This window comes from Manis javanica, chromosome 11, assembly GCF_040802235.1.
Source record: "Manis javanica isolate MJ-LG chromosome 11, MJ_LKY, whole genome shotgun sequence".
Classification (NCBI taxonomy): domain Eukaryota; kingdom Metazoa; phylum Chordata; class Mammalia; order Pholidota; family Manidae; genus Manis; species Manis javanica.
In genome coordinates, this window is record NC_133166.1 from 100,546,965 (window position 1) to 100,571,633 (window position 24,669).

The window sequence follows — 24,669 nt, forward strand, 5'->3', positions numbered from 1 at the left end:
GCGCGTGGAGGGAGCCATCTCCCAGCCGGCCGGGTTCCCCTCCTGAATGAGGCCTTTCTTCTCAGGCTGCTGAGTGCCTGTGAGGAATACAGCAGACCTCAGGCCGGGCTGGATGGGGTGAACCAGAGACTCGTACCCTGTACATGAGCCAGAGGACCCTTCGCGAATGTCTTGTCAAACTCATCCTTTAAGGGACAGGGAAATGAAAGCCGAAGCATTGATTTTCTTCAGAGCCAGGGTAGAGCCTGCACAGGAACCAGGCCCTGCAGAGCTGCTTCTACCGCCTCCTGTTTTCTGTCAAACGTAAGAGGTGGTGGCAATTGTGATATGGGGAGGAAGGAAGAACTAGGGTGAAGGCTTAAGGAACAGTGACGGAGAGTACCTGGGCGTGGGCGAGGAGGAGGAGCCAGGTGACCAGGGCGCCTCGTGGGGACCGGCAGCACAGAGGCGGGACGTCGGGAGGGACGCTGCATGGATGAACGTGCAGTCTTGACTCTAGAACGTTAGGTCCAGGCGGACAGTGTCTTTTTCATTTTTATTGAAGCATGATAGGCAGAAAACCACAAAGAGAGCGAGGACATTCTTAATTGTGGCAAATACGCATAACAGGGAATTTATCATCTTGACCATGTTTAACTGTACACACAGCTCAGAGGCTTTTAGCTTTCACTAACTCCCATTGTTGTGCAGCCATCACCACCATCCACCTTCAGAATGCGTTTCATCTTGCAAACTTGAATCTCTGTGCCCATTGAATAACTCCCCATTCGCCTTCCTCTAGCCCCTGGCCACCACGACTCTACTTCCTGACCCTGAATTTGACTACTGTAGGACCCTCATCGAAGTGGAATCACACAGTATTTGCTTTTTCTGTGACTGTCTTGTTTTACTTAACATAATGTCTCCAGGGCCATCCATGTAGTTGCAGGGGCCAAAATTTCCTTCCTTTTAAAGGCTGAATGATGTCCCATGACATGGAAAACCCCGTTTTCTTTATCCATGCATCCATTAGTGGACACTTGAGGCAAGACCTTTTATGTGGTCTGCTGACCAATGACTAGGACAGATCCTGGCTTTTTAGGTGCTCAACAAATAATCGTTGAATGCATTTTAGTTATGTTGAACATGAGGTGTCGGGGATACCCAAGTAGAATGTCCAGTGGGTGTTCTGACGTGTCTCAGAACTACCGGAGAGGGGAGGGATGCAGCCAGTGGTGTGAAGGCCCTCCAGGGCACGGGCCAAGTGATACGAGCAGAGGCCTGGGCTCCACACAGGTGGGAGCAGAGTCATGACGGATGCAGGGAAGGTGGTCTGGGGGTAGTGCCATGTACTTAAAAATGAGACAGAGGTTTTAAGAAGGGGGTGCTGAGCAACATCTGAGTCCAGAAGGATGAGGTCTGAGGAAGGAGCACTGGAACTGGCAAATAGTAATGGATCCAAAACCTCAGAAAGGAATTTCTATAGAGGGGTGGTGGAGATACAGGCCATACAGGAGATGAGGGGAAACAGTCCTGAAACAGCCTGAACTGTGGAATGCTGGGTACCAGGTGAGGTGAAGGTGAAACACCAGCAGAGACAGATCCAGGCAGCACAAATCACTCTAAGGCTTCGTGGAAGTCTTGAACGTGAGTGAGACCTTGCAATATGGCTGGGCTCTGAGCTGTAAAGAGGAGAGAGAGGGGTACCTCAAGTAGAGGAAGCAATGAGAAGAAGAGCTTGGTGGAAAGAGTGGGAATGCATGCATAGGGACAACAGGGGGACCAGATCAGTGAGGCAGAGGATATGCGGGGGAAGGTGGGAAATGTGCTTGGCACTTCTGCTCTTTCCTCCCTTTTAAAATGAATTCAGAGATGGTACATGGGAAGCTTGAGTAATCTGTTATCTAAATGCTACATCTAACTTAATTCAGCAGTCATAATGACTGACACCAGAAAATCCCCAGGACAACCCCGTCACCCTGTAAGTGCAGTAGAATATTCTATCGAGGACACTGGTAGTTGTAGAGACTTGGCTGCATGTGAAAGACACACCTGGCTCAAATAGAAGGGTAGTTATTTCTGAGTCATTGTGGTAGAGAATCAGAGTCCCCATTCAATGCAAAGGGTATTCACTGAGCTCCAGTGCAGAACCATGCCTGGCCCTAGATGCTGGAATATAAAGACAAGAGGCTGCAATCTAAAAGCTAAGAGTTGAGCCTGGGCTGTTCCTAAACTTACCGGAGTCCTGAAGACTTCCCTTTCTGCAGAACCCGGAGCTCCACTGGGCTGAGGACAGAAAGCGGATGCCATGTCTGCCACCATCTTACTCTTGGTAGCTTCTGTACGAATGCCCAGCTGCTGACGTTCTGCCCTGAGGCAGGCAAAACTCCGTATGCTCTCATACGTGCACCCTTCTGAGAAAAGCAACTTGGTAAATCTTGGGTACACCCACAAGTCGGCTCCAGATCTCAAGATAATATGCAGAAATGGCTTTTAAAGATAATATCCAGATAACACCCCCAAATCCAGGCTGCCTGGAAGCGTTTTATCTCGAGGAGTATGCCTAGAGCATTCCTACAGGGTGTAAATGGAGGATCCAAGCATGTGGAACATGGCTCCCCAGTCCTGGGAACCAGATGATGCCTCCCCGGGCAGGATCCAGGCAGAGTGCAGGAGGCAGGAGAGGCCTGCGTGCTTGCCTGCCGAGTGAGTAGCAGGGTTTTCCTCACAGAGCTGGGAAGCCTGGAGTATCACCCTTCCCACCTCCAGCTCTCTCTCAGATGCTGAAAGGGAAGCCAGGACCCCAAAGGAGGCTTTGGGTCTGTACAAGCTTGTGCCTGTGTCATCCCTGGCATCACTGTTTATGCCAGCCCACAGCACGAGAGCTGAGCATCCGGCCTAGTGTGGCCTGGCACCTAAGAGATCACATTTCAGGGAACCTTATGTACAAACTCTAAAATAGTAACTGTTTACTGTATTGTTTTCTATGTATTAACTCATTTAAGTCTTACAGTAATGCTGTGGGATAATTGTTTGACAGATGAGGAAACTGAGTCACAGAGCCATATAGATGCTTCTTGAGATCATTCAGCTAAGTAACAGGTGGAGGTGGAAATGGGACCTGTCCGCCTCCAGAGCCAGTGCTGTTCGGGGAAGGCAGCTCCAGTGGGGTGTGTAGGAGCCGCCAGAGACCAGAAGAGAGAGGTCAGCTGCTCACCAGTCAGACTCCTAGATCCTGTTCCTCCCTTTCTGGAGTCGGCTGCCCCCCTGCTTGAGGAAGGGGACTGCTGCCCTGTGCGTTAGGCAGCTCTGCCACGATTAGCCTCTTCCTCGTGCCAAAACAAGCCAAGCAGGAAAAAGACCAACAAGTATGATTTCCAGTAGAAAAAGCTCTAGCTTCTCCAGCAGGAGAGGAGGCCTCTGCTGCTGAGACCCGAATATCCCAGATAATGTCCCAGTCTAGGCCCACATTGCCGACAGGGACCTGGCACCCCTTGCTTTACAGATCAGAGTGCCGAGGCCCAGCCCACTTGATGCTCAGTCTCTAGTCATCCACCTTCCCTGCTCCCCTCATTCCACCACATGAGACCTGACAGTGTCCTGGACACCTGCCTCATGGGCAGCCCAGAAACCTGGGGCCCATCCCCAGTCCTGCCACAGTCTAGCTCTGGGGCCATAGGCAAGTCCAGCTTCCCACCTGTAGGATAACATGGAATTGGAGCAGTGGTTTTCCAAATAAATTTTTTTTTACCACACTATAGAAATTTATTTCAAATAAAACATTATTGATAAGTGCAGAATATAAAACAGTTAAAAGCAGAGGTGTTGTTTAAAAAAAATAAATAAGGGAATAAAAAACCTTAGGTCAGTCAGACCTCTCTGCAAATTGTTCCCTGAGCCTGCACGGTTCGACTTCCATGCTTTTCTGCACATCATTCCTACCCCTCGGGCCATCTTTGCTCCTTCCATTTTTTATTGGAAATTTTGGATTCTTCTGAGCCTCCCTCAGCTTCTGCTTCCTTCATGAAGACTTCGTGTACAGTGAATCCTGACCCCTCCATGTTCCTAGTGCATTTCTTAGCTATTTTAATCATTGGGCTCCCCCTTACTGCCTAGTGATGGCTTAAAAGAATTATGCATTTAATTTTGTACGCACATGGTATTTACAAATTTATGTATACAGGGAGCATGTGTTTGCATAAGCATTTACATTTGTGTGTGTGTGTATGCTTGTACATACATATGCGTATGTATGCATATGTGTTTACACACACAGTCTTTAAAGAAAGGCCATGTCTTTTTGCTCCTCAGCACCTGGCACATAATTGGCCTCCAATCAAGCTTAGATTTGGGGGACCATCCTGTGTATCCTGTGGAGCATCTTGCCTGTGTCAGGTGCTCAGAAAATGCTAGTGATTACATGATATGGTGTGTTTTGTGCCTGGGAAGTCCTAGATGGGAATCATTGCTCTGTTACACACTAGCTGTATAACCTTGGGAAATGTATTTTTCTTACCTGTAAGGTGGACGTGATAATGCGGGTTTTCTCCAAGTGTGTATTGAGTGCCTGCTGTATTCCAAGAACTATCGTAGGCCTTGGGGATTCAGCAATTTACAAAGCTGTCCCCATGGAGCTCTCATTCCTTCCAGGGTCAGGAAGAGCCCCCGAGAGTTGCTGGGAGAAGGGGAGGAAGAAAGAGTCCCTTCTGTTTGGCCAGAGCTAGAACTGCAACCTGCGTGGGGCTGCAGTAGAACACAGGCTGCCCGGGCCTGTGTGGGGCACAGGGACTCCCTGGCTGGGATTTCTACTGAGAGAGAACAGGAGGAGGAGGAAAGGACACTTGGGTTGGTCTCTTTCCCCACCCCCCACCATATTGCTATGCCTGACCCTCTTCCACCCCATACACAGCCCCAGCAGGCAGGAGGGTTGGTACCAGGTGGCCATGCCCCAGGCTGAGGGCTGCAGCCCCAGAGCTCCACGCCTGCCTGTGCCTCATACCAGCTTCCCCCTGCTGCCCTCCCCTGTGGAGGGAGGGCTTCCCTGTCACAGGCACAGAGGCAGCAGGGGCACACGGAATCTTCTGGCCACGCAGAGGCTCCCGGCCATGCAGACACAGAAAGAAGATGCCATTTGCCACACTCCAGAACCCCCCTCCCTGGCTGTTGCCAGAGGCCAGACACTGAAGTCACTGAGCCCCCAACAGATCTGGGGTTAAGCTGTCCCACTGAGGGGCCTGGGGTAAATGTAGGTGCTGAGTGAATTTGGATTCCCCGTCCTGACCTCACACTATGGCAGCGGCTACTACTCATACCCCTTCCTGCTTCCTGCTTTCTTAGAATGAGGCAGGACGGCCCTGGGTGGTGGTTACCTTCCCCTCCAATCATCTCTTTTCTGTATGGGAAGTACTCACTTCTGGGGTATCTGTTGAGAGAAGTGAGGGTGCTCTGACCGGGGCCATCCTTGCCTTCGGCTCTATCATGACTGGTCACCTCCAGCTGCCCTGCTGTGCCCCAGAGCCCACAGCAACCCCCCTACTGAGGAAGCCCAGTGTCCAGGGAAGTTTGTCTCATGGTGTCTGAGTAAGTTTTACTTATTTTTGCTGTGCTTCATTTCCCTCATCTATAAAATGGGACTGGTAGTAACTGCGCTTACCTCATAGGGTTACTGGAAGGATTAAATGAGCCTGTATTTAAAATACTGTCTGGCTCATGTAAATGCTCTGTGTCAATCAATCTTAGGTTACTTGCTACATGTGTGCAGTGTTGGTGGGATTGTTTGACCCCCTGACCATGCTGCCTCACCCTGTGCCTGGTACATGGTGGACATTCAGCAAGTATGTGTTCAGAGAACAGTGAGTGGCCTTCAGATTTGGGCTGAGATGAGGAGAAAACGCAGTATATGTGGAGATGTGTAGGAGGGAGGTTTACTGAAGGAGCAGTTTGGCAGGATCAGAGGGTGCAGTGTGGGAAAATGGGAAAACGGGTTGGAGGGGTGGGTTGAGACCAGATGCTAGGGGCCCTTGAAGGCTAGGAGAATGCCTAGGCTGGGCACTGGGGAGCCATGAAAGGCTTCAGAGCAGGAGAGGGATGTGATGGTACAGGACTTCGGGGAAGATACTGGTAGTGGAATCCAGACTGGGCTGGAAAAGGGAGAGCCTGGAGCTAGCAGGGCAAGCGGTTGGGAGGCAGTGGGGCTGCCCTGCGGGAGTCACAAGCAGTGTGGGCAGTAGGCAGGGAGCCCTCCGCCTCTCCCCCTCCCTTCTCAGCTCTGGGGGAGCCGGACTGGCCCTTGGGACCCCCAGCCCAGCCCTGACCGTCCCCAGCTGCTTGTCCATGGGGTCCTGCTCACCCTGACACGCCTCCTGCAGGCAGCCCCTTGCTGCATGGGGTCTTGGGCCGCAGCTCCGATGCCACCGAATTCCCCCCGCGCTCGCCAGCCTCCGTGTGCCTGTGTATTTATTATTTTAATCTCCAAGTGAGAAACAATGAGGTTGCTGGAAGTAGGCCATGCGCTTTTATTTGCTCTTCTCACCAAGGACGGGCCTGTTCCCAAGCCCCGGGAGCAGAGCCCCGACGGCCCAGGGGAGGGAGGGGTGAGGTCATCCGTGGAGGCCATTTTGTGGGTGGCCAGTGCCTGTGCGCGGCTGCTCGGCTCCTTGGCCCCCGCCGGTGGGGACCGAGGTCCTGGGGGCGCCCGGCCCCGGCTTTCCCGGCGGTGAGCGCGGGTCATGGCCTGTGTGAACCTGCGTGGCCGTCCAGCCCTGCCTGTGGCCCTGGACCTCCAGGGCTCCGCTCCTGGGGCTTGGGGACAGGCCCGTCCTTGGTGAGAAGAGCAAATAGGCATGCACGGCCTACTTCCAGGGGTCCTGGGAGGCTTGGCCGCAGTTCCTCGAGGGGCTGGGTCCGGGGACAGTGCGCTCGGCCCACCTGTGAAGCCCCAGCTGCGTGTGGAGCTTTGCCTGTGGTGACCGCTGGTCGGGGCACAGGGAGTTCAGGAGACACTAGCCCCCCTGCCCGGGCAGGAGTGTAATGAGAGCACCTGTCATTCAACGAGCATGTACTCGGTGCTGGCCAGTGCGCGAAGTGCTTTGCCTACGGTATCTCATTTAATCCTCACGGTAACGGTGCGTCACAGTTGTTATTAGCACTGTTTTATGGATGAAGAAACTGAGATGAGATTCATTAACTTGCCCTGGGTTACATAGCCAGTAAATATGTGTCTTCCTGCCTCCCGAGCCCCCGCTGTGGCTCCTGACGCTCCACCTCTCAAGCCCCTGAGCACGGGGATTTGGCGCCCGGGTCCGTGAATCGCTCCGCCACCGGCTGGCTGGGCCGTCTTGGCCGACTCCCCTCGCCTTGCTGCTCACCTGGCTCGTCTGCAGATGGGGGTCATTGTGTATATACTTCACAGGGCTTCGAGGGGGGTGAAATGGGATGGTTTGTCATAAAACTACTTTGTGAACTGAAAGGAGTGTTGCATGCATTACGCCTCATTTAAGTGAGTTAATGTACTACTCATTTTTAAAATATTTATTTACCAAAAAGATATGTTGAGCACCTTTTTTTTTTTTTTTTTTTAAATAAGGAAGCATGGTTAGCCCCGCCTTGCTACCAGGGGTCGTCAAGTGTGAAAATAGGAAGTAGCTCATCAACAAAGGACAGGAATTCGGAGGAAGTCCCCTAAAGAGAAAGGGATGTCGCTAGCATGTCCAGCACAGTGATTGAGACTGGGCTTGTGAGTCGAGTTACTGGCTGTTCACCGTTGAACAAGCTCCTTAGTTCCTAACCTGTAAAATGGAGGGAATACCAGTCCTGGCTTCCTAGAGCCATTGTGAAGACTTGAGTGGGGTTGTGATGCATACCGAGGGCTGCACACCAGACATGACATCTGACAAGTGCTTAATGGATGTTGTGGTCCATGTTCCTGATCAGAAGGATGCTGTTTGGACACGTAAAAGACAGGGGCTTGGCCTTATTTGAAGGCACTCTCAGAAGGGGAACATAGGGAGCATTCATGTTTGGTGGGACGGAGGACAACCTTGGTAGGAAGCCAGGCCTCTGTTAAGGGCTCTAAGCCAAACGGAGGCCCTACTGCTGTTCCTCATCTGGCAGTCAGTGGGGGTCAGGGCTGTGGGAGAGGGAGGTCGCCTCTGCCTGCTACCCTCCTAAAGGCCCCAGGGAGGTGGCCATGTCTGGGAGGTCAACTGGCTGGATTCTAGCTTGGGTCTGAGCAGGTTACAAATGAACAAGATGAGGGGTGCATTCCACGGCATAACTTGGCTTTATCATCTTGGCCAAGGAGCAAAGTTTACTGACAAAGAGTTCCTGCCATGTTTTAACATTGCAACTTGTTCTGTGCATGAGAGAGAAAAAGAGAGAGACGGGAGCCCAGGGTGGGAAACAGGTTAAATGTTGGAAGCGACTTGCTGGGGCACATTATTTCTACTACAAAGATGATAGTAATTCTGAGTATAGCCTCATGGTAAAAAGTGGTCAGTTGAGTAGTATCTGGGCATTTTATGGTTCTGAAAATGAAAGGTAAACATTGATAGTTCGGATATTTAGAAATAAGCCCCAAAGATGTTTCGTACTGCGTTTCCATTCCCGCGTTTGTTTGCCCGCTCAGCTGGCAGATGATGACTAGACGTGTACATGCCACCTGTGGGGGCATAAAGGGCTGTGAGACGCAGTCCCGGTCCACGAGAAGCTTCCTTGCAGTCAGGCTGTTTTATAACTGTTCCCAAATCATGTTAGCTCTGTAAGCTATTTTAGGAAGTCCTTTGCTTATGAACCATATCTTATATTTAATTTTGATTCTCTTTCTCCTCCTGTCCTGGATTTAGTAGCAGCGTGAACACACACTGTGCGCCTGATGTTGTCTTAGGTGTTGAAAGTATTTAGAAGAATCAGAGGTACTTGATAAGAGCTCAGTAATTAACTAGAGCCGGTGGCTCGGCCAGCCTCCCAAGGACTGTAAGTGTGCTGTGTGTAGTCACTACTTTTCCTGTCTCCGGGGACCCAGCAGCGTCTGTGACATGCCTAGAACCGGAAACACAAGGTAGAGGCCTTTGCCCCCGTTTTTCCTTGGTTGCTGCATGTTCACGATAACAGCAAGAATTTCAGTCCATCCCAGGTGGCACCTGAAGGCGGGGGAGGCTCCATCTTTCCACCTACCTCCTGTTGGCACTCGTTTCTCTTCATAGGCTACTGTATCAGGTGAGGATGGCGGTCTCCCCTTTCCTTAGCTAAAACCTAGCTAGTAGCCGTGGGGAGCTGTTAGAGTGTCTGGTCTTGGATTCTCTGGATGAGGGTGGGTTTGACGGTGGTCTTTCCACCTCTGAGATGAAGACAGCTGATTTCTCCTCCATTCTCAGCCTTACATGGTGTCACGGAGAAAAGAGAACCACATGACAGATCCCCAAGGCGGAGCTGAGGCTGCACCATGGTCAGTCCAGTGTCCTGCAGCCAGGGGATGAGGCCATCGCTGGTGTTTGTGAGAGCACAGGTCGGGTGTCCCTTTAATATTTGCTTGGGAGCTCTTTCCAGAAACTGGTGTAAAATGAGTGAATTCATGTTCGACAAGTCTAGATCAAAGGAAGGAGGGAGTAGTAGAAACCTCAGAGAACTGTGCACACAGGCCTTGGACCAACCGAGCCCGTTTCTGGTGTTGATCGGGGACTTGGGGTGCTCCTGTTGACAGGGAGGCCTAATCTAGCCTGAGTAGCCAAAGCACAGTATTGATTGACGGCTGCTGGGGGTTCAGCTTTGGGAAGAATGAGAGAGAATTCTAAAGCTTGCTTGCCTGGCCTTTTCTTTGAAAAGTTCAGACCCCAGTTGGAGGCACCAGATGCACACACATGATGAGACGTGGCAGCATATTATGAGCCTCTGAATTATGACACAGGGTTACATGTGTTTTTGGTAACAGTCTTGTGGCAACACGTGGCCTGTAGGGTTGCCATCTGTCCTGCCTGGGACAGGTTGGAGAATAAAGGTAGATAAATTGCCTCATTTAGTAGAGACCAAAGCCTCAGATTCTAGTGCAGCATTGACACTGTCAGAGCATCTTGCCCTTGAGGAGCTTGGCTAAGCAGATGGGATCCACCCAGAAAGCACTCAGGAAAGGAGTAGATAGGCTCGGGGACTAGAGAACAGGGTCAGGCCTCAGGTAAGGGAAATGGAGCCACTTAGTGGATGTAGTTTATGTGAAAGCATCTGGTTGAATGTTTTACATGTAGAAATAGTTCAGCAGAGGTATATTGATATATTCTTTTTTTATATATATGTTGTTAAAATCACAACTGAAAGAGTCCAGAATAAGATATACCAAAGTTTTAAACCAGGTGTATGGGATTAGGGTGGGAATGAGAAGTGGGGCAGCAGCACCCACAGACGAAGAAGGTTCTGCTGGAAGTCAGTGTCTGCTGTCCCTTGGCCATTTGGGGAGGGTGGTTCCAGTTTTTGATCCCAGTTAGGAGGGAAAGTGTTAAATTAGAACAAGAACAAAGGAGGGCTGTTGGCATGTGCAGAATGGTTAAAAACAGGAATATTTTCCTCAGAGAGTGAAAGGTTTTGTGGAGGGGGTTTGCTGGGTGCAGTTTGGTATATTTAAAGGACTGTCACAGAGGTGGGTGTCAGGCGTACTCTGTGGCACTCCAGAGAGCAGCCTTGGGGCGAGTGGGTAGCAGACAGGGAGGTCACTATTGATGTGTGGAGCTGAATTACTTTCCCACCGCTGGAGCTGTGAAGGACGTGAGGCGGGGGAAGATGAGTGACCCTGTGAGGTAGTGAGTCCCTTCACTGGGACCATAGTGCTTTACCCTCTGTAAATCAATCACAGGACTGCCTCTCACCCCCAAGTATTGTGGTCAACCCACCCTCCTGACTCGAACTCTCTGTATGAAGATGATACATTCAATTACTTTCGGTAAGGTTTCGTACCATGAAAACAATAAGAACATGCATCCCAAGTACTGCCCCAAAAATATGACATTACATATTATGTTTTACACTGCTCCCTGCCCTTTGCACACCCATCAGATGAGGGCATTGGACTTGGACGTTGTGTCCCTGGTCTAGCTCCTGACGATGCTGGCATTTTTGCAGAAAGCCCAGACTTGTGCCCTGGCATGCTGGACGGCCCGCTGGCTTTCCTCTTCCTTCTTGGGCTGTGGGTATGCGCCTGGGCGTGCCCCTGTGACGACGGAGAGAGGCAGTATGTAAATTAAAGCTCAAGCCTAAATTGGGGAACCCCCTGTCCTACTCCTCCTGTTTGTGACTCCTGCTGTCTAGATCTGACTCAGCTACGCAGTAGTTTGTTCCGGGCAGGAAAGAAACTCCATTTTTGAGTGACATGGCGCTAAGCTCCTGTAGTCACGCAGAGGTCAGTACAGCCCCATGAGTCATCGGTTGCCCAAGTTGTGTATACCCCAGAGACACCTCTGCCTGTCCAGAGCCTCCCTCCATGATGAAGACAAAGAACCTCAAGAGCCGAGTGACATCTGAGGGCCCCAGCTTATGCCAGGAGGGCATCTGGCCAGGACCCCTCATTCACCCCCTGCCACGTCTGGCCTATGGAGGGCCATGCAGGAATGGGGTAGAACTCTCAGTGCGACTCACATGGCTCCGCCGCACTCCAGCTCTCTGGAAATTATTTCCATCCTCTGGCTTTGGCTGGTGGAGTGACAGTGTTTGACCGTGTTCACTTAGCCCGACCCATCGTCAGCACAGCACGTGCCAGTCCAGTTGCCAGCCTGGGTTTTGTATGAGGCTGAGCCTTCTGGGGCAAAAGCTTAGATTTAATGACCAGCAGCCTAGGACAAGATAGATGTTTTGGCCTTTTTCACTGTCCCAGGAGATGTTGGGAGCCAGCTCGTCAGGGCACACCAGAGCCTGGATTTTTGGCCTGTGAGGCAGACGGAGTCAGTGACTGGGCACACTAGTCACAGGATCTGTGACCCTTCCCAGACAGACACAACGGCGTCACTCTACTGCCCTTGTTGTGCCCCACGTGGGAGTCTCCTTGGTGCTGGGGTTCACGCCCATGGGTGCTGCGAGCTTGGCTCTCCTCCTCCACCCTGCCGTCCTGGGAGTCCCGTGCTCTCAGGGCCAGTGTCTGCCAGGCCACTGAGCGGCTCCCTGCCTGCGCCTGCATCTGTGTCTCACCTCTGCCAGCACCTCCCCTCCAGCACAGGCTGTCCCCAGCCCTTGTCTCGGATTTTCACTTGGCACATGGCTCCGCATTGTGTCCTTGGAGTCCTTACTGTCACTGCTGGGACTTGTTTCGCTTCAGCTCAGCAGCCTGGGCGGAAGCGCCGTGGTCCCTTGAGGTGGGAATTCAGTGGGAGAAACTCCTCAGTGGCTCTGGGGTGGTTGTTCCAGGAGACTGAGAAGATGTGGTCTTGAAGGCTTGTAAGGCTGCCCACGTCATTTTTGTTGATTGAAGCTACTGATGGCGCTGTTCCTTCAGGACTTCTATGAGTACCATTTCTGACACACATGCCCCTGACCCAGCACATTTTCAGACTTTCTCTGATTTATGTATCTTTGTAGATTCTGTGTTTTTGTTTCTTCTTAAAGCTTCCTAAGATTAGAAGTGTCTTTAAAAAGTATTTAACTGTACCAGCCATTTGGGCTTTACTTGGCCCCCCGTAACCTTTTTTCTCCAAGCCTGTCGTGGGCCTACTACCCGAATACACTCGATCTTGTCTACTTAGTCTTGTTAATATGAAGCTAGGCCAGTTCTGCCTGGTTGGTACTTGGATGGAAGATGGTGAATGCCAGGTACCATAGATCTTTTGAGGTATTAGTAGACCTTTTCTTCCAGTACCTGGTATGGTGCCAAGCATAGAAGCATCATGCCCGTCATCATGGTCCTCATCATAGTGATACCTGGCATCAGTTGAACATTTAATTTGTGCCGGGCATTGTGCTAAGCGGACGGGATCCACCCAGAAAGCACTCAGGAAAGGAGTAGATAGGCTCGGGGACTAGAGAACAGGGTCGAGCCTCAGGTAAGGGAAATGGAGCCACTTAGTGGATGTAGTTTATGTGAAAGCATCTGGTTGAATGTTTTACATGTAGAAATAGTTCAGCAGAGGTATATTTATATATTCTTTTTTTTTTTTTGATATATTCTTGCCAGAATTACATTACATCCTCACCAAGAAAGCCCCTAGGAAGTAGGGATGAAGCTGAAAGTAGAAACTTAGACGCATTAAACTTAAGTTGTTTCAAGTCTGTATAACTACTAGAGGCTATACTAGAATTTAGATTCAGGCCTGTCTCATTTTAGAGTCTGAGTTTTTAACCACAATATATATTATCTTTGTTTAGCAGTATATGCTCATTAAATGTTGGTTGAATGCATGATTATTCCAACAGTCTGGCTGGTCTCTATTCTATCCCTAACCATGATGAGGCTCTGTACTAAGTGGTGTACATCAGTTAACCCACTTAATTTGCACAGCTCAGTGGGGAAGGTTTTCCTCACGTTGCAGATTAGGAAAGTGAGGCTCAGAACAGCTGACTTAACTTGCTCAAGGTCACACAGCTAACTAGTATACAGTCAGGATCTGGGTGCATGTTCACTCTTACACAGCATGAGTCTGCTTTCTTGATCACTGTGTTCTGTCTACACAGAAACAAGATTTGTTTTTACCTCTTATTTCTTGCTACACCATTCCTTAGCTTGGGGGGCTTTTTCTCTGTCTATTCCTGTACATCCTATTCTTTCTGAGAGGCCCTGGCTGGGGCTGTCTTCTGAACTATGCCTGTCCACATTGAACTCACTTGGCAAAATTGGCTCTTTGATTTATAGTTTCTTAAACTTTACTAATAGACACATCTTCATGTTAAAATCACCTGATTTAAGATTAGTGCCCCCCTAGTACAATCATAGACCCAAGGAATGGAACAGAGAGCCCAGAAACAGACTCATACATATCTGGCCACCTGATTGATGATGGAGGGGACACTGCTCAGCAGTAGAGAACGGACAGTCATTTTAATAAACAGTGCTGGGATACTTGGATATCCACAAGGAAAGAAATGACCTCTTGACCACTACCTCATGTCATATACAGAAATTCCAGAGAGATCATCAATCTAAATGTGCGAGTTAAGACAAAATTTAAAACTCCATCCATGAGATAACATAGAATATCTTCATAACCTTGGGGTAGCCGTACATTTCCTAAAGATGATCCCAACAGCCATGACTATGAAAGGAAAGAATGAGAACGTGGATGTCATTAAAACGAGGAACTTCTGATCATTGAAAAGCATCAATAAAAGAGAAAAAGAGTGGAGAAGATACACACAGTACCTACAACTGGCAAGTGGATTTGTATCCAGAATATACAAAGAATCCAGCAAATCCCAAAGAAAAGAACCCCTTCGCCCAAAATGAGCAAAAGAAAATCCCGTACATAAACATTGTAGGTTGTATAGTTTTTTTTCTCCCAGTTGCAGGTTTTAACCAGTTTGTCCTAGATCATTGGCACAGCCTGGTGGCTGGCCTTGGGAACTGTCTGATCCCGTGGCCCTTGTCAACATTTTCTTTTGTGGGGGGACTGTGGGCCTTCCTTTAGCATGTCCTGCGTGTCCTACTTCACTCAGCTGTTTATTCTGCCACAAGGGCCTCCTTTCTCGTGAATATATAATACATATGTCTCTTCCTCTTTTCCTTTGGCTTGTTAAACTTTTGATCAGCTATTTTAAGACTCTTTCTCTCTGGTCTCCGCCCCCATTTTCTCCCCCACCTCCTTTCTCATTTCTCTTTTTGTACCTCCTCGTTTAGCCTAAAATCTTGTGGTTGTAAAAGTTACCCTAAAATATCCGAAAGTCTTGGGGAAGTAGGCTTGTTCTTTGGGTGTCTGAGGCAGAGTGAAGACCTGAAGGCTAGTAGATCATTGCTTCACGAGAGAGAGTTCATCTCAATCACGTTCCTGCTGTCTGAGTCCTCCAAAGGTGGGGTGGAAGTAGTGACTCAGGTAGAGGCTAGAGATTGCCTTGGTTCTGGTGGTGTTTAAGGAAGCCCTTACACCCGGAATGGGCAGATGGATTATCATAATCCCTTCCAATTTTAACAAAGCCCTGAGCAGACCCTCTGAGGATGTTCAGAGCAGCAACTAAGCTGGGAGAAAAGGCCAGTATATCGGAAGGACTCTTGCCCTTCTGGTAGGTTCCGGGTAGGGCACAAATACTAGCACTTTAATGGTATCACATATATTTAAAAAATAATTCTGATGAACCCCTCCACCCGAAACCCTCAACCTAAGGCCGGTTGACAACCCTTGACCTGCAGGTTGAGATTTCCTTGAATTTTCCTCTAGGCTGTTCTTTTCCTCCAAAAGCCGCATCTGTGACGTAAAGCTCTCTTTTCTGCTCCTCTTTGTTTCTTTAGTTTATTTAAACCCTCATTCTTGCCGTGCTTGCTTTCATTTTGTCCTTGCAAACGTAGCGGTATTTGGGATACATTACCGCAGAGAAAACAAACTGGAAGCTCTGCAGGTATGTTTCAACTTAAAATTTTTTTTGACAATGTTTAAAAATGGAGAGTTTAATATCATAAATCTGGATGTCAGCCTTCTCCTGAGAAGCTGAACAATCTGGGCTCTTGAGGTGTCCATTTGCAGATGTCCCTGAGCAGTGGGGCTGCCGGGCTGGGCTGCTGTGGGGTTGCTGTGCTCCATCCACTTGGCACCTGCCCTCTGCAGCCCATTCCTTCCTTTAGCCACCTGCGTTGCCCCAAAGGCATGTGAGTTTGTCACTTCCTGAAGCAGGTAAAATAGGCTTTTGTGGGCTAGCCTGGGAACCCAAGCAGCATATGTTTAATAATATTTCAATGGGAAAATGAATTTCCAACTTTTAAGAGCAGATTTTTGAAATATCAAAAAATGCTAATTCGGGAATGCTTAAAGGGTCCTCAGCTAGAAGGTGTATGTCTTGAGGTGATGGCCTGTATCTTGTGCTTCCCCTCTGCTGAATGTGGGCTTAGCACCTTGTAGGTACTTAATAAATCATTTGCTTATGGCATCACTGAGTCGGCCCCCTCCTTGGGGGTAGACAGTTCTGCCTGAGACCAGATCACCGCCTAATTAATGTAGAGCACCCACTCTCATCCTGGGCACTTGTGTGGAGTTTGGGGTCAGTCTCCTGCACGGCTCTCCTGTCTCAAGAGAAACGGTTTCTTTCCTGATTACAGAGCCAGTCTCTGTAGAGTGGGGCCTTGATGACGAAATGAGGAACTGTGCTGAACCTGCTCTCCTGGACTGCAGTTTGTGGCAATTACAGAGTGCTTGCGTTTCAAACCCAGGACAGGGGCTGGGTAAAAGTTCAGCTCATTCCCTTTAAAGAAAAAATTCTTCATCTTCGGCATTTCAACATTTTGACCCAGATCAGTCAGAGGCCACGGAGAGCTTGCGATGTCTAGAGAGTGCATTTCATTCCCGAGGCCTGTAGCTGCAGAGAAGCCGAAGAGAAGCCAGTGACCTGCTGGGCTTGAGTGGAAGCCGTGCCTTTTCAAGTTTGCCCCGGCCCAGCCTCCACCCTCCACAGGTCACACAGGGCAGGGAGAAGGAGCCAGCACCCTCTCCTCACCCAGAAGTTATCTTTACCCCCTGAAATCAAACACCGCATACAGCATCCCGTAAAACTGCTTCCTTGTAGGCTTGAGCATGCTTGCTAAGTAAACATCCTCCCATGTTTTTGGAACTGAATTCATTTCTGCTTCCTGGTCATCCCGTTCAGGTTTTTCTGTTCTACGTGCCACGCAGAATCAGGTTAATAGAAGGAAGACCTAGAATTGGGCAGAAGCACAATGACTATTTCAATCCTAATAAAATTGTAAGAAAAGTAATGGGGTCGTAGGAAGAAAAAGACTTCAATGAAAAGTGAAACGAAACAAACCTGAAATGAAATGTAGCGCTGTCGTAGCTTTGCAGCTCAGGGTTGGTCCCTGCGGAGCCCCTGAGATAGCGACCTTACTTTGCATAGGGCTCAGTTGTGTGCGGTTGTAGACCATGGTGGCCTCTGTCTGTAAACACTGTGGCTGTATATGGCCCTCCTCTAACCCTAGTTCGCTCTTGCTCCGTATCTCATGACTTATTTGCCTCTCCTCTCTCACTTCCACCCACCCGTGACATCTCCATCACCATGGCAGTGAGCAGCCACGTCATTTACCAAGTTCACTGGGTAATGGGCCAACTCTGTGCTGAGCCCTACTTCCCTCTAGTTCTCGCTCCTGAAGCAGGAGGCTCCCTGGCAGAGCTCAAAGCCTTTGTTTATTTGATCCTGGGCCCTTGGATAAATCAGGAATGTCCTGACATGAACTTCGGCATGTTTTTCTTCCATGGAAAAGGAAACTGTGGCAAATGGGATTTACGTAGACAGAGGACCATTCCGGGGGACTTGCTTTAGTGCCATCAAGGCCACATTCCTTTGGTCATCAGACCAGGAGGTGACTTCTTTATTGGCATGCTCTACCCTGGAGCCCACAAGGTGTGAATTTGAAGCACTTTACCCCCCGCTGGGAGCTTGGCACAGATGCGCTGGGCTTCTTTTAAAGCCGTGGAGTGCTGTGGTTGTCTTCCAAGTGGTCTTTCTGCTGGGTGAAACCGTGGCCCTGAGCTGCTTAAAGAAGGCTGCTTGGAAAGCAGGGTACATGGTACTGTGGCGACCTAGCCTCTCATTCTCAGGCCATCTTCCTGAAAGTTGCGATGTTCTTGATGTGATGCACTTAATGAGTCAGCTGCTCCAGGACCTGAATGCATCTCTCACTTCCAGTCAGCTCTAGGCCCGTATGGTACAATTTTTTTTTTTATCAGAAACCTTTGCCGGTCTACATTCCTTAGATTGGAGCGGTGTGGGAACCCGAGACTCCTTGGGTCTCTCTGGGTATACAGGGCCTAGTGACTTAGTATCTGAGCTGTTCTGGAAATATTTTGGGTCTGGGGGCAGGCCAGTGTTGGGAGCTACGTGCTTTGCTGCAGTAGAGATCTGTCAGTATCAAAAACAACCCCAGCCAGTCTTCAGAGCATTGCTGGGGAACCCCCCCCTCCCTGCGAGAGTTTCCAGGTGTGTGAATGCCTGTGCGTTACCCGTGCATTACCATCGCAGGGGCACAGGGCTAGGCAGTGGGCTGGCAGGTGTTCATCTCACTTGGCTGCCCACCCCGGAGAAGAACCTAGTCTTTAGCCATTCCGTGTCCAGGCTTGGCTGCCGCTCTGTTTTGCTGTTTTCCATGTTGTCAGAGGATCTTCTTGGGAACAAATGACTCAGCAACCTGAATCTCTGGGGGTGAGTGGCCTGAGAGTGTCTTTTGAGAAGTGGTTGGATGTATCCACCTGAGCCCTAAAAGTCTCTGAACCTGGGAAGAACGGAGATCCATGCTGCTTTTACTCCAGATTCTCCTGGCTGCACTTCAGTTTGGTTTCTCCAATTCCTGATAGAAGGATCTCACTCACGGGGTAAGCAGACAATGTTTTAATTACGCTTCTTGTACTTAGGAAATTCCAGGGAGAAAAAAGGTCTTGGTTTGTATCCAAAAAAGCAGAAAACAATGAAAATCAGCTATGGCTATAATTCTGAACTTGTGTGTGGCAGAAAGAGTTAATAGTGTGGTGGTCTCAGGGTGAGGACCATTTTGTCCTCATGTCTGGGAGACACTCATATGGCTCAAGAAAAGATGACGCAATATTTAGTGTGGGAGAGCCCTGTCTGGGTTCTGGGCCCTGTCGCTCAAAGAGTTAAGCCAGTCTTGTGGCTGGGAAGCCCTCTGGGAAGGCGTGAGTCTGCAGGGACCAGGCCCTCTATGCTCCAGAGCAGTGAGGTGTGGGGTAAAAAAATGGGTTGAAAAGTGTGGCCGGGGAAGAGGAGTGTAGGCCCAACTTTTTTTTGCCTTGTTTGACCAGCCTTGGCACTGCCCTCCGGCTCTCCAGGGGAAAAGCTGCAGTTCTGCTCTTGCAACACAAGGAGCAGACTGGAGAATTTAGATCTGCGTCACAGAGCTCAGAGAGAGAGGGGAGAGAGAGAGAGAGAGAGGAGAGAGAGCGCACTCCGTCGATAGGTCTGCTAGCAACAGCCGTGCTGCAGCAGAGAGAGAGAGAGAAATCAAGAAACAAGTCATAGCAACACCGGGCACCAGGTTCTGCCAGCTCACTTGCCAGGCGTCCACAAATCTGTCGGGGGCTGGAGGCCTCTGGGTAGCTTAGGCTGAGATGACATGCAAGGTGGCACGGGCGGTTCCCGCGGGGAGGAGTTGGGCTGGTGGTGGGGGGCAGGGGTGGGAGCAAGAGGTTGCGGGGCAATGTGGAAGGTTTAATGGGACCGATTTCTGGAACATTCGGGACTGCGGCACCTTACCGCCGGACCGAGATTTGGGTCTGCACAGGCGACGATGGGTGGTCCGATGGGCTTCAGGACTTGATGGCGTAACCCCTTTCTTCCCCCACGTACGTATTTGCTGGGATCGGGGGCGATGTCTCTGCGTATGTGGGTGCTCTGTCTTTCTCACCTTCTCTCTTGCTTCTTGCTATTTTTTTCTCTGAGGGAGGGTTTTTTTTTTTTTTCCACTTTAAATTTCTTTTCCCTTAGTGTCAGCTGCTCAAGCCTGACCGGGGTAGAGGAGAGAGGAGCAAGCTGTCCCTGGCGTCCCACCTGACCTCCCAGCTTTTACTCCCATTTCCTCTATGGGATACACAGACAGACTGGTTTTCCAGGTTGTTTGGGTGTCAGCGTCTGTCTGTCCATCCGTGCAGTGCTTAGGTGGAAGAAGAGAAGTGTTGAGAGGAAAGCGAGAGGGACACTTTCACAGGGGTTGCATTATTGAGATGTTCAGCTCTGGGAGCCCAGGGCTGGTGGGGAGCAGGTGGGCAAGGTGGGGCGTGGGTTTGGAGAACTGGGGTAAAGCTGGGAGGTTTGTCACTGCGTAGTTGGGAAAAGTGGGGAATGGTGACGCAGTCACTGTTGCATCTTGTTACGAGCTCTAGGGGGACAGGTAGTGAGGCTCCCGGTGTCTGTAGGGTCAGCTGAGAGGGGTTAAGGATGAGCTGAGAAAGGGAGCTAGCATTTAGAGATTAAATGTCATCCTTTTGGCGTTGGAAAGTTGTTTACCTTGCGCTCTCTGTGTCTCCATGTTGGCACCCTTCCAGTTCACATGTGATGGCCTTCCTTGTACTGCTGCATCATTAACTAAGTGACTGAGCTGGCCTTCCATTGGCCAGGGGAGGGCTTTCACTCCAGACACTTCCTCTGATTGGTGGGCAGGCCAATGGCAGGTGAAAACCTATTTTTGATTGGCTGAGGGCAGGGTATCAAATCCAAATTTGCATTTCACTTGCTTAAAGAGGAGGGGGGAGAAGCCCAGCAGCTTTCTAAAATCTTGAGGGGTGTGCGTATGCTCTGGTATCCGCCTGCTTTTGACTGACCAGTCGAAGCCTCTTCTTTGCCTTTTTTATTTCATGCACTCTTAGGGAAGGAGGAGCCCAGGGTTCATCAAAACTTTTTTTTGGAGGGGGAGGGTCGGGGAGATGGATGCACAGAGGGTTGACCAAACTGGAAGAAAATATTTGTCCTTTAGTTTGGTGTCAGAAAAGGGAATTTTCCAATCAGCCACACCTCGGTGTTGCGGCAAAATAATTCTTGGCTCCCCTGGAAATGCACGGGCAAGGTAGGGCAGAGCTGCAGCTGCCGTTGCCACCCCCTTACCCTGGGCTTCCTGCTGGCTCTGGGCTGCTCCCCGGGGACAAGATATTTGCATTGACGGTGTCCAGAGCTGAGCCCAATGTGGGAAGGACCTGCCTTCTGGAAGCTGCTGCTCCCTGGTGCTTGGAAAGGTGAGGATGGGGACTGACCCCAGGACGTTGCTCAGAAACTGCGTATTTGGTGGGATTTCCGGGAAAGCTACTGGGGTTTGGAGGTCCCAGGTTAGAAAGGGTTGTCATTCTGGGCAGTGAGAAGAGAGAGAGCAGAACTAGGGCAGCAGGCTGTTTGCCTCTGGTTGGGGGAGGGGGTCTTGGAAAAATCAGGGTCCCAGCCCCCCATCCTGTCCCTGTTGCAGGAATCGGGTTTGTGGGGAGGGGGGTTTAGAGTGCTGCGACGTGCGCAGTAGCCCCCGCCCTTGACTGCGCATCTGGGAGCGCATGCGCCCTGGGTCTTCAGCCTGGGTCAGCACCGCCCTTCTTATTACATAACGGAGGGCATGGCTGTGCCTTCTAGGCCCTTCCTTGCAACCCTACCTCCTGGCTCCCCAGGGCCCGCAGAGCTGGGGAGGGTCTAATGGGGGAACGGCTAGCTTTTCTCGAGTTGGTGATAGGAGCTATGTTGGACGACAGAAATGGACTGCTGTCCCCCGTCTTGGGGTATGGAATGCCGTTCTTCTGATGCCCTGCGTCACCAAGGCCCTGATGCCCTTCTTTCCCTCTTAGGCTTTCTGGTTTTTGAGAGGAAGTTTCCAAAGGGAAAGACGTGACAATTGTGAGAGTACGGAAGGGTGTGGGGAGCCCAATTGGGAGGTGGTTGTCCACTCCCCTTGTTACTGGCTTCTTTCTCTGGGTGTGTTGGTATTTTTGGACTCTTTGTATCAGGAGGCTGCCATTTTGGAGGGCTCTGCTGGTCTCTGACATGGTGGCGTTGGTTTTTCTGGTCCGGCTGTGCCAGTTCCGCAGAGTGGGCGGGGGGCGGGGGCTCTGAGGGAGGAGGGAGGGTGGCAAGAGCGTGGCAGAGGCGGGCACAGTGGTGGCTGGCGCAGTGGTGGCTGCCGCAGTGAAGGTGGCCCCTGGGCAGGACCGCCCAGTCCCACCCTCGGACGCAGCCCCCGGTGGGGGTTCTGCCACCTGGGGCCCCACCTTGGCCAGAGCATGGGCATTGCTAACCAAAGGCCGGGGGCTCCCGTGCCATCAGCCCGAGGCTTGAAGCAGTTCAGGGGAAAGCTGACTCTTTGAGGGGAGAGTGAAGGCAGAGACCCGACAGATCATCTCAGACGTGTTGGACCTGTGGTTTGTGTTCCCCAAATAGTCTCTGTCTCTGGCAGTCCCCCCAGGGGATGCACGAGTAGAGTGTGGGGGTGGGGGGCCGTGGCAGCTTGGGGGATTCGTTGGGATGGCCCTGTTCTTCTTCCCTGTGTCTCCTCATGCCCCCTGCCAGGGCCATGGTTCCAGCTGCGGTCCTCTCTGAGGCTCCCCACTGCCCACCCTTGTTTTCTCCAGGCCCTTCTGCGTGCAGCAGCCATCTTGTCTTTTCTTGCTGAAAAATGTAAAATGGTTTCTCGTCGTTTCCAGAATAAAATCCCTTCCCTTTAGCCTGGTGCCGAAGGCTCTCTGAAACGAGCCTTAGCTTTCCTGTACAATCTTAGCTCTCTGGGTTTCCCTATGTGGACCACATGTTCCGATAAACCCGGGCAACTTACTTTTTCTCTCTCTCTGTTCCCTCTAGTGATGTTTTCCATGCCTCCCGGACTCTGCCCACCTGCGGCAGCCCCACCGTCCTCTGTTGTCATCCTCATTAGCTTTGTCACCCTGTCCCTTCGGCCAAGCTCCCATGTACTTTGCCCCCCTTTGACGCTGCTCTCGTTGTGTTATGGTTCTTTGTGTATCAGTCTTATGTCACCTATTAGACTGTGAGCTCCAAGAGGCCCAGGAAAGAAGGAGAACGTACGCATTTAGCACCTTCTGCTTACCAGGTACTGCGTCAAGCCGGTTCGTGGAGGTTCTCACCACGACTCTGCAAGTGGTGGTAAGTGTTCTGATCAGGGTGAGAACCCTTGTTTATCAGAACCTTCACATTTTTCCTTTCTCAATCCTCAGTATCTGCAAAATGACTCTTAAAAGGTAGATCCTCACAATGTGTCTATTTAAGGAATCGTGTAAGTCCCCAGTGCTGTGTAGGAGTCTGGGTAGCTGATCGTCTTGTATCCAGGGTCTGGGTCGCTTAGCTGTCGCATGCCACCCTCCCTGCTACCTTTCTAAACTTGCTCCTTTGCAGCCAGGTTCACTCACAGTGATGGCTTCTGTCTGTAGCTGAGATTGATGGAGTAACAGATTTCGGTTATCCTGGCTGCCTTCCTCTTAGAAAAGGAGGCAGACGTGGGGTGGGTTGTAGCATCTCCAGAGCAGAAGAAGCTCCAGAAGTCAGTGGAGACCGTAGAAGGCAGGGAGCAGAGACACTGCACTTGGACAGACCTAGATTTGCATCTTGACCCTGCCTTGTCTTAGCTGGGTGGTTTTGGACAAGTCATCTGATTTTTCTAAGTCCTCATACCCTCAGTCAGTGAGGTAGAGCTGTTAGAACCTACTACACAGAAATGCCCAATACGTTGCCACACAAATGGGTTCCCAAATGAAAGTGATGTCACTCTCTTAAAGGACTTAAGGGAGGAACGTAGCAGGTGGTTCAAGAAGAAATGGGGAGAAGGGAGCTTGCCTTTGGTGATATTGTAAGTGGGGGCAGGGGAGGTGGTAACTGAGCAGTGGGCACCCGAAGCCTCCAAGGTAGTGCCTTGCCCCCACCTGGGGTAAATACCCCATTCACTTCTGCACCAGGAAAACCCCATGGGAGTGGAGCCCTGAGGACTCGTGGTGGCAGAGTGAGGGTTAACCAGCGAGCCTTCCTTGGGAGCCTTTGATGCCAGGTTAGTTTCTCTTCTTTCCAAATCCCAGCTCTGGCTCCCTGCTTCCTGACGCTGTTGCATCCCCTGGGAGGGGAGTCAGGCACCCTGAAGCCCCTCGTCACCAATTCCAGGGCTGCAGAGCAAAGAGTGACGACAGCTCGTGAGTCGTCAGCCGACGGCAGTGGGGACCCTGGTGACGGCTGCTTTGTTGTTTTTTTCCTCTTGGATGATGACTCAGTGTGTCGGGAGCTGGGAGATGGAGCGCTCAGCTGAGTGGCCAGGACGTTCTGTCAACACAAAAGCAGCAAAAACAGCTTGTCGGGTTTGGAGCTGACCCTTAGGCTGCAGTCATTTTCAGCAGGGTCTTGGCAGAGGAGAGGGCCGTTTTCGGTGGAGGCGACACCAGGTAACTCAGCAGGGCTCTGCTGACCCTGGGATTTTGGAATCTGAGGAGAAAAGGCAGCTGTTCATGTTAGTAGAGGAGCTTGGCAAACAGATTCACTTCTCGAGCTTCTCTCACTGGTCCCAAAGCAGAGGCGTCTTCTCAGGGTCAGAAAACCCTCTGGAATTTCACACCACGGCCTGTTGCCTTGGCCAGAAGGTGAGTCCCTCCTGGGAGCAGGGGTGGGCCTGGCAGTCCTTCGTGCACACTGGTGCTCCAGGAGCTCAGGAGCGGGTGCCGATCGTGGGGAGGTGCATCCTAGTTTTCCTCTGTTGGCCTCACATGAAATGGTGGGTCCCCACCACCCACCGTAAACTGAGGGCCAGCTCTTGGGCCGCCTGCTGCAGCCTCCCCTTCCTTATTGTTCCAAATCAAAGCTTATTTTCTCCCCTTCATCTTCCTCACTTCCTTCTTGAAGGTGAAATAGTGGGCCTTGAGTTCTTGACCTTTGCATGTATGTGTGTCATCATGGCGGCTCCAGGGTTCTAGACTTTTCTTGAATCTGCAGCATTGCGCTCTGTGCGCGTGACATCCGCCCCGCCCCGCCCACCTGCCCCGCCTGCCCCGCCTGCCCCGCCGCCCCGCCGCCCCGCCCCACCCCGCCCCACCCCGCCATGCCTTCAGAGAAGATGGGCCTCCA

General features: G+C 51.0%; 1 protein-coding gene and 2 long non-coding RNA genes across 3 annotated transcripts in view; 1 reads left to right on the forward strand and 2 right to left on the reverse strand.

Annotated features, from left to right (window-relative positions):
* The window catches only part of LOC140844487 (uncharacterized), a 27,743-nt gene extending 21,408 nt beyond the window's left edge, over nucleotides 1-6,335 (forward strand). Inside the window, exon 4 of the long non-coding RNA XR_012122891.1 lies at nucleotides 3,020-6,335. This is a non-coding gene — a long non-coding RNA (uncharacterized lncRNA). The remainder of the gene's footprint in view (nucleotides 1-3,019) is intronic.
* Nucleotides 167-6,823, reverse strand: LOC118971823 (uncharacterized). The gene is made up of 4 exons (XM_073217019.1): nucleotides 6,329-6,823; nucleotides 2,218-2,393; nucleotides 383-524; nucleotides 167-294 (listed from the first exon to the last, which is right to left on the reverse strand). Exons 1-4 carry the CDS (start codon nucleotides 6,821-6,823, stop codon nucleotides 181-183), a joined length of 927 nt encoding a protein of 308 aa, XP_073073120.1. The 3' UTR covers nucleotides 167-180.
* A 7,137-nt stretch (nucleotides 6,824-13,960) lies between these two features.
* LOC118971843 (uncharacterized) lies at nucleotides 13,961-18,343 on the reverse strand. The gene is made up of 2 exons (XR_005060536.2): nucleotides 16,891-18,343; nucleotides 13,961-16,780 (listed from the first exon to the last, which is right to left on the reverse strand). It is a non-coding gene; the product is annotated as an uncharacterized lncRNA (long non-coding RNA).
* Nucleotides 18,344-24,669: the final 6,326 nt, after the last annotated feature.

What these genes read in the sequence shown, in the direction of transcription:
- LOC118971823 (XM_073217019.1), bottom strand. Translation starts at nt 6,823, where the DNA reads ATGCCTATTTGCTCTTCTCACCAAGGACGGGCCTGTCCCCAAGCCCCA. An exon ending in GGGAAGTCTTCAGGACTCCG is followed by an intron (nt 525 to 2,217) that starts GTAAGTTTAGGA and finishes AAAATGAAAAAG; the next exon opens with ACACTGTCCGCCTGGACCTA. An exon ending in TCCTCCTCGCCCACGCCCAG is followed by an intron (nt 295 to 382) that starts GTACTCTCCGTC and finishes TACGTTTGACAG; the next exon opens with AAAACAGGAGGCGGTAGAAG.